The following is a 12,983-nucleotide window of genomic DNA, read 5'->3' as shown; positions in this document are numbered from 1 at the left end:
GATTCAGTGAATGCAGATGGCAGGAAATCTGTGGTTGGAGGGATGGCTGGGTGAACGAATGAACTGCTTTTTACTCTTCCCTCTCTCTTTCTACTCAGCTTGACCCCTTCGAATCCAGTGATCCTTTTTCATCCTCCAGTGTCTCCTCAAAAGGATCAGGTGAGACTGGTGGCTTATTTTCCTTCTGACTCTCCCCAACCAGTGGAAGGAGCCCACCCAATTCATACTTTTGTTGCCGAAGCTGTGTGTCCTCAGAGTTTTATGTCATTAGTCAGTGGCACCCAGATCCTCACCTAAGGCACTTCATCCAGAGCTAGCTCCCCATCCCAGCTGCTTATCTTTCCAGAAAGGAAGGTTGGCAGTAGGAATTAAGAATTAAGTCAGTAATAACACCAGTGTTCCTGGTTACTCTTTACTCATTTCTCCTTACAAATCTTTTGATTTGTACCTTGGGATCTTTTTGTTTGTTTGTTTTTAAGATTTTATTATTCATGAGAGACAGAGAAGCAGAGACATAGGCGGAGGGAGAAGCAGGCTCCCTGTGGGGAACCCAATATGGGACTCAACCCCCAAACCCCCGGGATCATGACCTGAGCCAAAGGCAGGTCAACCACTGAGCCACCCAGGTGCCCCATACCTTTGGATCTTTTTCCTAAAAGAATCCAAGTTTGACTGAGGGTCCTGGCTTGTGCATTAAGGGATGGGGGAGCATTTGGATCCCCCTTGCTTTGGGGAACAGGCTCTGCTTGGTCTTGCTGCCTCACCTAGAAGCTCTTGTTTATTGGTGATAGAGTTTGGGTTAATAGGTTGGTGTGTGGGTTATGCAGACAGATTGTCCCCCAAAAGAGCAAGCTCTGCAAAATCTGCACCCACAGACAACCTCCTCACATACATAATATAGATGGTGGGTCACTGTGGAAATGCACCTCCCTCCCTGACCTGGGGGAACAGTCAGCTGTGCTTCTGCACTTGTCACTCTCTTACTGACCATGAACAATGCTACCTAGAAGTACAGATATGGAGCAAGTTCCTGTGGCTTTGCCCATGGATACCATCATGGCAAGACACTTCTGGCTGAGTTGCACCAGCCATGTGCCAGAGCGGGTTGGGGGCAGGGAGGCCCTGTGGAGGGACTGCATCCAGACGCATAACCCTAGCAAGCAAATGCTGCCTTCTTGGATGTTCCGCGCTGGGGGCTGTTGAATACTGAGAGGTAGCACCTCCCCCTGCCCCTGGAGGTATGTGCCATGAATGCCTTGTAACCCTGTCTCTCTTGATGCTACTTGCAGGTCCCTTTGGAACCTTAGACCCCTTCGGAAGTGGGTCCTTCAATAGTACTGAGGGCTTTGCTGACTTCAGCCAGATGGCCAAGGTAAAGCCCCTCCCATGGAGCACGTGCACCTCTGCCAGTGTCTTTGTGCCTCTTGTCGTGGTTGTGTCGTGAGCGGCCAGGCGTAATTGTTAGCAACACGTATGTATTTCCCAGCACCGATCAGATGCTGAAACTCATCCTCACGTGAGGTTGTGAGCCAACAGGCAGGGTCTAGAAAAATGCCTGTGGTTGTGATTGGTATCGTATCCCTTCCTCTAAGTGAACTGCCAGGATACTGCATCCCTCCATGCGGCATAAATGTCGAGGGCTCTCCCAGTTCTACCAGTGTCTGTTAGTTGCCCGATCTCAGGGAATAAAGTTATGGCCGCACAGACTCAGAGAAGGTGTTAGGCACAGAGGACTCAGGAGGGTCATGGGTGACAGGCCTGGTGTGCAGGCAGCTGAGGCTGGAACTGGGCGACAGGCTGGCAGGCGGGAGGCAGCAGAGAAAGTGGGTCAGTTATGTAAGTGGGAGCTGCCTGAGAGAACCTGAGAAGGGTTTGGAAAGTGAGAGCTAGGTTCTGTGAACAGAGACATTGATGAAAAGGGAGCTGTTCAAGACAGATGACATTCCTTCAGTTGTCAGGCTGGGCAGGATCTGTGTGGCCACAGGTAGGTGAATATAACTCCTGATGGTGTTGGGGCCCTGTTGTGAGCAGGGGCTACGAGAGATGTAGCTAGAAAGCTAAATCTTTAATGTAGCACGGAGTCAGTAGATCATGTCCAAAATGGACAGGTAAAGAAATAATAGTAGAAGTCCATGATTACAGATTACCAAGAAACTGGTAAGAAGTCAAAAATACCGGCCTTGGAGAGTGGGAAAGGCAGTGATCTGAGGGTCTACTGGTCTTTGTTACCATTTTTAGTGTCCCTTCCTTTTGAGTAAGAGCATATATTTCTTTGATAAGAATTTAAGGAAAGCAATGTTAGGTGTGTACCATTTTGGCTTCTGTGCCCCATCCCCGGACCTACTTGTGCTCCACTGCTTCTTGGCCACCTCTCTGGCAGGTGAGGGCTTCCTGGAGCACAGCCTGCGGCCACAGAGTCATACTTTCTTCACTCACTCTACCAGTCTTCAGTAACCACCTGCTCCAGCCCAGGTACCATTGGCATGGGGCGGGGGTGGCCACAAGCAGAAAGCAGTCCCCATCCCCTGATTTTACCTCCTATTGGGAAGGCCAAGAAACCAAATGGTGGAGAGGGAGCTGGGGAGGGAGTCTCTGGGGCATGTGGGTGTGGGAGCTGAGCATCTGCAGCAAGGAGTCACTTGCTTCCCGTACCCCACCAGCCCCTGCTGGGCAGCCCCGCCATGCCAGCTCCATGTTCACTCAGCCTGATGGGCAGACACTTGTCCGGGCACCAAGCACTTATGGTGAACCTGTGTGTGATTGTGGCACACAGCTTTTGAGAAACATTTGAGATTCCATTTAGGTTTTCAGAGAAGCACGTGACCGTACGTTGTTAAGGTAGCAAATCCAGCTTCTGGCCGGAGAGAGAATGTCTGTTTGCCCATCAGCTGTCACAGGAGGGAGCCCAGAGGTGCTGGTGTAGCTGGCTCTCTCATTCCAGTGCCTGGAGGGAATGAGCCTCCATCCTCCGTAGGGAAGCTGTGACACTGATGGTCGGGATGCTGTCTGGGAAGGCACCAGGGCAGGAAGTCTGCTCGAACATTTGTCTTGTTTGGTGGCTGTTCCACATGCTTCTGCTCTTTGAGTAGAGCTGTGTATCCTCTGCTTCTGTCCCTGCCCAGCAGGCAGGAAGTCAAACTCCTAAAATCAGAGAACTTGTGCCACACGATGGCAGCAATCCCCAAATGAAGGGGTCTGTATTGTACTCTTAAGCTGTGAGAGCAGGCCCTTCCCATCTCCCTTCAGGAGGCTGAAGCCGGTGGCTGAGCAGGTGAGAGCTACCGGTGCCCAGGGCTGAGATCAGGACAAGGGCACTGACGAGGCCCCCGTTTTGAGAGGTGTGCTGATAGAGGCTGCCTGGGCAGCCAGTCTGGACGGGCTCTGGTCGGGAGGAATGGCCTGCCCTCTCCCTTCCAGGCAGTGTTTGAGTGTCCTGGAGCTGTGGAGACTCCCCGGAGCCAGGTGGTTCAGAGCCTGGCCCTGCCTGTCTTTTCTGCCCATTCTAACCTAACCTTGCGTTTTCCCTCTGATGTGGCTGCCGTCTCCCTGTCCGTATGTCCCTTGATCAGGTTGCACACACACGTGCACTTGTGACTTCAGAGCCGGTGGCCCCTTCCTGTTCGCGGTGCCGGGCGGGACAGAGCTGGATGGGGCCATGGAAAATTTGTCTCTGGTGCTCCTTTGTTTGGTTTCCACGCTCCTGTCAGCGCCTGATGCTGTGCCACTTGTCCAGTGGAGCACCAAGCCCTAACCTTATAGGTCTCTGTTTTTCCCTTTGGTTCCCTTTCTGTTTTTCAAGAAAAACATCATGTGTATAAATAAAATGCTGAAGGAAATGAAAGTAAAGTGGCAAGAAGGCTTTTTTTTTTTTTTTTTTTAGCTTCTTGGTTTTATGTTTTTTTGCGTGTGTTTTTTTCATCGCCAGCTTTTGCCCATCTGAGTGGGGTGGCGAGGTGATACACACTGCGCCCTTTCTTAACTCCACCCTAAATTGAGGTATCCTCCTCTGCCTGGCAGTGCTGAGTGAAGTTGACAGCCAGTGAGCTGGTTCCAGCAGATTCCTTTGGGAGATTCTTCAGGCTTGAACACAAAGTTGAGGTCCCACCGTACCTGCAGAGATTTTTCTTTTAGACCATGTTAATCTGTCACCTTGCTCTGCAAATTCTCAGCATCTGAGAATAAAAACAAGACTCAGACATAATTATTTAATCCCTGCCCTGTGAGAAAAAAAGCTATCCTTGCAGTCCTTGGCTGGTTTTCAGGGCCTTTCCATTCGTTTCTCCAGTGGTGTTTAAAGCTATCCATTCCCATTTAGGGCTGCTTCCTTAAAAGTTGAGAGTCACTTGCTTTAAACTAGCTCTTTAAACTGTGAACCCCAAACATGTTCCTCTTAGAGCTGCTTTTTATAGTGGCTTTTCTTTTCTTTTTTCTTTTCTTTTCTCTTTTCTTTTCTTTTCTTTTCTTTTCTTTTTTCTTTTCTTTTCTTTCTTTTCTTTTCTTCTTTCCTTTTCTTTTCTTTTCTTTTCTTTTCTTTTCTTTTCTTTTCTTTTCTTTTCTTTTCTTCTTTCCTTTTTTAAAATTTTATTTTATTTTATTTTCTGAGCACATTTCACACTGTGCCAGCCCAGAGAGCCCCTGCCGGCTCTACTGAAACCTTTCTAAAAATAGCCACTTTCCCTGAAGCTGCAGCCTGAGGAAGAATAAGGCAGGTCCCAGAGGAGGCGTCTTGGGAAACCTGGAGTCCTGAAAAGTGGGATTCGGAAGTGACGTGGGGCTTGGCAGTGTGTCGTGTGGGGAGTGGCCACTATGGCTGGAGCCCTGTCCCACTGGAGCGAGCCCACTGACTCCATGGGTTTGAACTCAGAAGGTGGGGCAGAGTGTCAGCCTGGCCTGTAGTGCCCTCTGCCAGCCAGGACCATCCTTCCAGGTTGAGGTCCAGGCTGCAGCACGTGGGCTGGGTGGACGCTCAGTGGGTTGTGTCCAGAGGGCTCCAGGCGCCAGTCTGCATGCCTTCCCCAGAGCTGGTGCGTTCCCAACACCCAAGACAAAGATTGGGGTCCATGCAGGGGGCCTTCGGGCCAGTCACACCTCCTCTCTGCTAAGAAATTGGTTTTGATTCCTGCCTGCCCTGGTCTCAGGCTATATGGGAATTGTGGGAGCCCATGCTCTGTTCCATGAACGGCAGAGGCAGAAACAGAATCCACGTGCTCTCCCAGCTCCTTTGCCCACTCCCCTGCCCCTGTTCTTCATTCCCAAACTGCAGACCCTCAACCCCCATTTTAAAGCTAAGCTGTGGCTCAACACTTCCCCTCTACTCCCATGCTACCTTCCTCTGGGTAAAGTCCGTGGATAACTGCAAGCAGCAGGAATAAAAGATCGGTGGTTAATGGGGCGGCTGCAGATTCTTATAGGCATCTAAAGGAATTCCAGTCATGTCTTTATCCTTGGCATGATAATAATTGTGTCATCTTTGCGTCATGTTGTTGTGGTGCCTTGGAGAAATTTATACGTGACTTGATTGTGTTTTTTTTTGCGGCAGCCCTAGGGTTATGGTGTGTCTTTATGGTCATTTCACAGATGAGGAAGTGGAGGCATGGAGCAGTTAGTGGCAGGGCTGGGACTCCAGATTCTAACCCTGACCACTGTGCTCTGTAGTCTGGCCAGCCAAATGTTCCAGAACCTTGAGCTGCAGGGTTTTCAGAGACTCCTCAACTTTTGTACCCGAGAGGACAAGTGGCCACAGGGCCCAGAAGAGGGAAGCAGCAGCCATGGAGGGAGGCGCCTCCTTACCCTACTGCAGTCCTGCCAATCCCATCTGCCCCTCTTGCTCAGAGCTTCCTGGGGGGCCAATGTGGTCTTGGCAGGGAAACTAGTCTTCTTCATTTGACCCCTGTCTGCCTCAGGGCTTTCTGTGGCCCCCTGGCCCCTAGGTCTGCTCTGCCTCTTGCTTGCATCTTTGCATGTCTCTCCCACAGGCCTGAGAATGGAGCTCTGCCTAGAAGGAAGCCCCAGACCTACCTCGGGGAGTGGGCTGCCAGCAGCAGAGGGCAGAGCCCAGGAGCCCTGGCCCTGGAGGCAGACAACATGGGTTCTTACCCTGAGTCCGCCACTGAGGTGCTGTATGACTATAGGCTGTGTTGCCTCTCTCTGCCTCAGTTTCCCTGTGTGTAAAAAGGAGCGGATTGTTGGGAAGATGAGGTGAGAAGATCAGCACAGAGCCAGCATCTCCTACCTTTGAGGATCCTAGGAGCTCGTAGAGGGGAACCAGGGTGCCCAGTGGGGTGCCCAACAGCCTTTCCTGCCCACCCCCCATACTAGACTGGCCACCTCTTTCCCTCTTGAGAGTAATATCTATGGCTGTACCTGAGGCAGAGGTTGCCAAATCAGGGTCCTTGCGACCACATTCTGGAGGAGGGGGAGCTAGGTCCTGTGACCGGATCTCAGAGTGAAGACGGAGGGTCTTTCACTATCACCTGAGCTGACCCATCTGTGGCTCGTCCATCTGCTGGTGGAGGTTTGTCGTGCCCAGCACTGTGCTGGCATTCAGGATATGGGGTGGCCACAGAGACAAGTCACAGCCTGCCACAAGCCCAGCCAGCAGATGTGCTGCTCCATCACCTGTGCCCACTCACAGCAGATGCAGACAGGTCGGGGGCATGTGCTTATCCGAGTTCCACTGGGATGTCAGGTGGCACAGTTGGCAGGAAGGGGTATCAGAGATAGCTCTAGGAGCAGTGAGATCTGGTCTGGTCAGTGTCTGAGGGAAAGAGGGGCTTGGGGTGGATGGGATAAACTGAACTTCCCAGCTGGAGACCCTATGTGCGTGGGGCCCTGGAAACCAGGGTGCAAGGGGTTCCAGGGATTGGGAAATTGTCAAGGGGGTGGGGGTAGCTGCAGGGGTGAAATAGAAGAATTGGGTAGTGGGGGGCTGTGAGGAGGGTCCCGTGTGCTTTAACAAATACTCTGGAGGTTACCTGTGGGCCCTGGGGCTGTTAGGTGTACGTACCTACTTGTCCTCTCTACCCACTCACCCACCTGTGCATTTCTCTCCTGCTGGGATGACATGGCCCGATTTGCATTTGAGATGGGGTTGGGTAGGAGCAGGGGTGGAAGGTCCAGGCTGGAGGAGCCTGACAGGCAGCCAAGGCTGTCCCAACTGGAGTGGGGTTGGGCTCCAACCAAGCCACTGTGTGGGCAGCAGCACCCATGGGCCACGTGGGGGCGAGGAGGTCGTTGCGGCCATTCTGACCCAGTGCCTGGAACTGCCCTTCACTGACCAGAGGTAGCAGCACACAGGCCAGTTACTCAGCCCAGAGATGGCACAGGAAGGGATCTGCAGCCAGTGCAAGGGTGAGGATGGGACCTCATGAGCAGGAGTCCCAGGGGACCCTGGAGTCAGGAAAGACTTGATATCCCTATGTGGGTAGAATGGTGTGTGTGTGATAGGGGACACCGCTCATGTGATATAAGCTGGTTGAGGCAGAGGGTGGCTTGCCTGCTCTGTTGGCTGGCTTGCCCCTCACAGGCCAGAGGACCCTGGCTCCTGAGGGTGGAGGAAAGCAGAGGTCTCGTGAGAGACTTGGGTCCCCTGGGGGCCGTGCTGTGGAACCCAAAGGGTTGGGGGCCTCACCAAAGCTCTCGGTACTTGAGCATTGGCTGAATGGACATCCGTTGCCTCCATTTTAATGATTATTTTTGCCTCTCTTTCATGTCCTCTTTTACAGCCCCCAACTTCTGGTCCTTTCACCTCCTCCTTTGGAGGGGCAGGATTCTCAGATGACCCCTTTAAAAGTAAACAGGACACTCCCGCTCTGCCTCCGAAGAAACCTGCTCCTCCACGGCCTAAACCGCCCAGCGGTCAGTACGCTTTCTTCTCTCACAGCCGCCTGCCCACCGTCCAAGGACGGCATGGGGAGGTGAACCAGGGGCATCTCTATTTACCAGCCCAGAGTGGAGCAGATGCTGGGGGACCTGCACTTGGAGCAAGAGAGTCTCCCTACTGCTTAGTGACCTGGGTCCTCACACAGTGCGTGCCTGGGGCACGCCTGCGATCCCACCCACCCTCACCCTGTCCTGGGGCCCTTGGCTCTAGGCTCAGTGTGAGCCTCCATAGGGGGCCTCTAGAAAAGACTGGGCTCAGCCCTTGGGGCGGCAAGGTGTATAATCAGGATCCAGTGGCCTTTCTGACCTTCCTCCACCCCGAGCTCTTTCCCAAGTTGGCTGAGGCCACCCCCTCAATCTGGGGCTTCCCTACTGGTTAAGGACTCAGAGTGGGGTTGGGAGTGGGGGTCTTCTTTGGCCGTCTGATGCAAGAGGAACCAGATGGCTCTGAGCTCCCTTCTGCTAGGCTCCTGCCCAGTATCTCTCCAGACAGCTCCAAGCAAGGGGCCACCTCTCCTGGCTGTGGCTGGTGCTACCGATCTCTCTTGATCTTGGCCCTGGAGCTCCACTCTTGGGAGAGGGCCCAGGTATCCTCCTGAGGATGCTGAGGACTTTGAGCTTGTGCAGGGGCAGTGTCTTCTATGATGGCCATAGGCCAATAAGTCAGGTTGCAAGACTCAAAAGGAGAAAGCTATTGCTTCAAGTGGCAGTGATCCATTGCAATTTGCCAGCCCCACATCCCCAACCCCACCCAACCCCGACCCCACTGTTCAATTTTTTCTTGGTGTCTTGGCTCCAGGCTGTCTCACCTACGCTGTCCCAGACTGGGGGTGGCCACAGGAGACCCACATGCTCTCTCAAAACCTTGGTCCTGCCTGAGCTAGCTCTGCCCTGTGCTTGACCTGGGGCTCCACTTGGTGGCCCCCATGAAACTCTCTAGTTACAGGTGGCCATTGGCCCCAGGGCCTCCAATCATCCTACATGAGATCTACCTGTTGAAGTCCTCTTTTTAGTAGAGATGAATGGAGGGGAAGTTATTCTTAAGAGGCTGCCTGCCCACAGTGCCCTCTTTGGTAACCCTAAGGGGACACCCCTGACAGTCTCCTAATGGCAGGGCATCGAGCTTCCATGCTCCTCCTGAAAGATGGGAGCCAAGGCGTGCATACACATACCTGCATACACACGTACACACATGCATGGATTCCTGCTTGCATGCATACGTGTGTGCACATGTGCTGATATACTGCTCATATATGCAGATGTGTGTGCACATGTACACATAGTTCCATGCACCATCACATGTTCACATTCTCACAGTGCTTGCTTGCACACAGCATGTATACACACTCTCATGTGAATGTACGTGTGCACACCTGCACACACAGGGCCATGCAGTATTTGTCAGTCCTCAAGGAGATACTCCATGTGCTCGCTAGCAGGTGCAGAGCTTCATGCATAGGGTTTCTTGGAAACTCTTATTTCAGCCGCCTCCCCTTCCTTGAACAGTGCTGGGTCTGCTTTTGAACTTACCCTTCACTGTCCCCTCTCCCTTGTATTACCCTCTGCAAGCCTCCCCACCTCATTTTGGCTTTTGTTTTTAATGTATCGCGCATGGACTTAGAGAGCAGAGAAGCCATCCCCGTCTTGGGAGGTTTGGGCCTGAACCCTGGAGAGTTTCAGGCTGCTTTGCTCTTGGCTCTGGGTCACTGCACCCTTGCTCTATCATGGCTGGTGAGGTGCCATGTACCCCCAATATCCTGTTCACATCCATGGACTCTTAGGAAACACTTGTGGAACTGTTCCATAGCCAGGTCCTAGCAAGACCCACAAGATAGGACAGATACTATGATGCTCTTTTCTCAGAAGAGGAAAGGGAAGTGAGAGAGGTCACATGGGCCACCCGCTATCACATAGCAAAGTGCAGCAAGGCCAGCCCTGGACTCAGTGACCTGCTCCACCTGGACCTCTCCACCCCCCATCTTTTGTAATGAGAATCAAACCATGAGGTTCAGAGTTCTCACAAGTTCTAGAGAATGGTTGATGCATGTGCAGTGTTTATTCTATAAGTGGCCAGGACATACCTGCGTGGAGGTCTAAATGTCTCTCATCTGATTCTCTTACCTAGAAGCAATGGCTGATCAGAAAAACTCTGCGCTGTACACACTGCTGGGTGGTAGGTACAGACCGTGTGGTGATTATCGTTTGACCAGCTTCCAGTGGTGGCTCTGCTGTGATTTCATACTAACCTCTAACAACATGGAAATTGCTGCCCATGCAGATGCACCCATGCGTGTTGACCTTTTAATAAGTTGCATTTGGGGGAAGCGTTTGGTTCTTTTGGGGGTGCAAAGGACGGTGTCTGCCCCACACTGCTCCTCTGATGGAATCAAGACCCAGTGACGCACACTGCCCTCTCCATCCTTGTCCATGGTGCACAGAGCAAGGCTGCTGACTCCCTGGAGCAGCCCAGGAGTTAGCTGGTTATTAGCAGGACAGGGCAGCAGTGCTGGAGGAAGTCCTGCTCCAAGCAGTCTTTATGAAAACACAAGGCAAAACTCTTGTTTTCTTGGCTGTTTATGATAGGAAGCAGCCAGGCTGATGGCCAAGTTGTGTTGTTTTGTTGTCTTTGTTTTTTAAGAAAACAAAGTCCAACAGTTTGACAGGGAATAGATTGTGCTCCTTTGCTCTTCTCACTAACCTGGCCTCCTCTCTCACGGTGAGGCCATGTGGCCAGCATGCCGTAGTGGCTGTTGCCACCTGGAATGCCATATGATCACACTCAGGGGCCTTCATGGCATGTGGAGGGAGCTGCCGCCCTAGCATGGCAGAGTGGGGACAAGGTGAAGTGGGTACCCTGCTCGGGGGGCCCTGCAGCCCTCTTGATGGAGCCTTGATCCTGTGGAGATCTCAAATGGACAGACCAGACTGCCTGGAGAAAATGGTTTCTTTCCGCAGACCAAACACAGCTTCAAACCTGCACTCAGAGAAACCAAGGTGAAGGGACAGCTCTTCCATAGTCTTTAGAACGCTGTCAGGCCTCTGTGTCTGGAGGTCACTCCGATATGTGAGGCCACTAGGATCTAGGAAGGTTACTTGATCAGGTTCAGTCCATGTTTCTGGATGTTGGAGCCAGGGCCTGGGTTTATGTTCTGACTCTGCCACCATCTCCTTGGGGGGCTGTAGGCAAGCGTCTCAACCTCACCAAGCCTTGGTTTCCTTGACGGAATGTAGGACCAGCTCTGGCCTAGCAGGTGACCGTTGGGGTAAAGTGCCTTTCACAGTGATTACCTGTGATGTGATGTATGTGACATGTATCCTCATCCTGTCCCTACGGTACTGGGACCAGGACACAGGTCCTTCATCCATAAAATCCCCTTTCCAAGGGGCAGACAGGCTAGGGCTGAGGCAGCCATATGCACACAGGGTGTTACCAGGGGACTCTCTTTCCCCACGAGATTGCAGTTTGGCAGAAATCTTTGCAGTTGAAAAAGTCAGAGCAGGGGTACTTGAACTTCAAAGAGGGCTCCAGGGTCCTTCCTCTCTGGCGAAGCTCAGCCATAGTCACTTGTCCAGGACCAAATGCACATTTGGGTCTGAGTCACGAGTGGCTTTGTTTTTTAGGTACCACCTCTTGTATACTGTAGCCTGCAGTTTTCACATTCTGTGCAAGCTGTTTTTGTTTTTAAAAACTTGACCAAGGTTTACATGACAAGCGATAAAGTCACGTAAATGTCCGCCTGTTCAGTCATAGTGGGGCCCCCCACCCGACCTGGGGGCCTCACGGAGGTTCCCTGTGGAAGGAGTCCTGGCATCCCGCATGTGTGACTAGAGCAGCCCACTGCTGGCCGTCTGCTTTCAGTGCTAAACATGGAGTTCTTGGCTTGACCCAAGCTAGAAGGCGTACCCTCGGGCCATTGAGAACCACCCATGGGGGGCACACCCGAAGCTCTAGTGTCCGCAGTGAGTTCTGTGCGCTCAGAGCTCTTTTCTAGAAAGGTCTATCAAGGTATTGGGTAACTAGCAGGTGCCTGTTTGGGGGAGAGAGAATTGGTTTCTTCCAGGCAGATGCAAAACAGGCCCCACTCGCAGCCTCCGAAACCTGTCAGTTAAAGCGGGCACTGGCACACCTCCCCCAGGTAAACAGTGGTGTATTTTCTGCAACGGATCAGAGACCGAGATCAGTCAGAACTCACCGCTGAAGAGTTTCTAGGTAAAAGTTGTTGATTTGCAAAGGGAGAAACAGATTTTTTTTTAAGGGCAGGAAATGGCTGTGTGGGTGTCAGTGATTGGGCCTCCGCACCCCAGCGACAGATAGCGGGATCCTGCGCCCGGCCCCACCCTTGCCACTTCCTGCAAGTGCAGCCCTGCGTTCGGTCCCTGCAGCGCCCGGGTGACACCAGCTCGCGGGCCCTCACCACTAACCATCCAGTCACCTTTAACCTCTCCGCAATTTATTACCCTTTTATTACTGCTAATGACCTTTTCACCTCCAGAATAAAGCTGTGCACATGCCTAGGGTGTCTTTTTTGCCCCTCTACTCCTTCCCCTCAATTCTTCCAACGAACGCAGGAAAGCAAGATAGCATTTAATCTGTGTCCTGTTTGAGTCAAATGATTTTCAAAAAAAAAAAAAAAAAAGAAGTGCTGTCTACCCTAGAACGTGAGTCCCCTCCCACACCTGTGTGTGCAGATGCCACACAGGGCAATTGTGGCTTCTTGCTTCATGCGGTTTTCTGGCCACCGCCCACCCGCAGGCCACCCCACTTGCCCATGGGTCACCCTGCCCGTCCTGGGGGAGCTGCCCCATGGGACTCGGGCAAGGAGGGAAGTCTGCATTCCTCTGCAGCACCAACCCATGTTCGCACTCGGCCCTCGGCGTGTGCGGCAGGGCCAGGCTTGGGGGGAGCCCAGGGTGGCCATCCTTTGCCCATACGGGTCCAACCTCTTGTTTGCTCAAGATCCACTTTTAAAATGGCTTCTCCAGTTGAGCCGTGCGGTTAGCACCTCAGCCTTGAACTTAACTACTTTAATTCCGTTCCCACGATGCTTTCAGAGAGATAATTCGGTGGGTACTTGTAAAGTTCTAGAATGGGACGAGAGTGG

At 52.5% G+C, this 12,983-nt stretch overlaps 1 protein-coding gene across 17 annotated transcripts in view; it reads left to right on the top strand.

The window, feature by feature from the left end:
• EPS15L1 (epidermal growth factor receptor pathway substrate 15 like 1) overlaps positions 1-12,983 on the top strand; it is a 96,793-nt gene that overhangs the window by 68,894 nt on the left and 14,916 nt on the right. For 5 of the 17 annotated variants that reach the window (XM_041761454.1, XM_041761467.1, XM_041761466.1 and 2 more), the window contains exons 20-23: positions 99-159; positions 1,290-1,372; positions 7,725-7,857; positions 10,007-10,054. In XM_041761454.1, coding sequence (XP_041617388.1) covers positions 99-159; positions 1,290-1,372; positions 7,725-7,857; positions 10,007-10,054 — 325 coding nt within the window. Of the gene's footprint in view, positions 1-98; positions 160-1,289; positions 1,373-2,380; positions 2,473-5,975; positions 6,837-7,724; positions 7,858-10,006; positions 10,055-12,983 lie in introns of those variants that run through there. The other 12 variants (XM_041761457.1, XM_041761470.1, XM_041761460.1 and 9 more) reach the window with 5 other exon arrangements.

Source organism: Vulpes lagopus, chromosome 7, assembly GCF_018345385.1.
Source record: "Vulpes lagopus strain Blue_001 chromosome 7, ASM1834538v1, whole genome shotgun sequence".
NCBI lineage: Eukaryota > Metazoa > Chordata > Mammalia > Carnivora > Canidae > Vulpes > Vulpes lagopus.
Note: the sequence above shows the minus strand (reverse complement) of the source record. Positions and strands in the feature narration are given on the sequence as shown.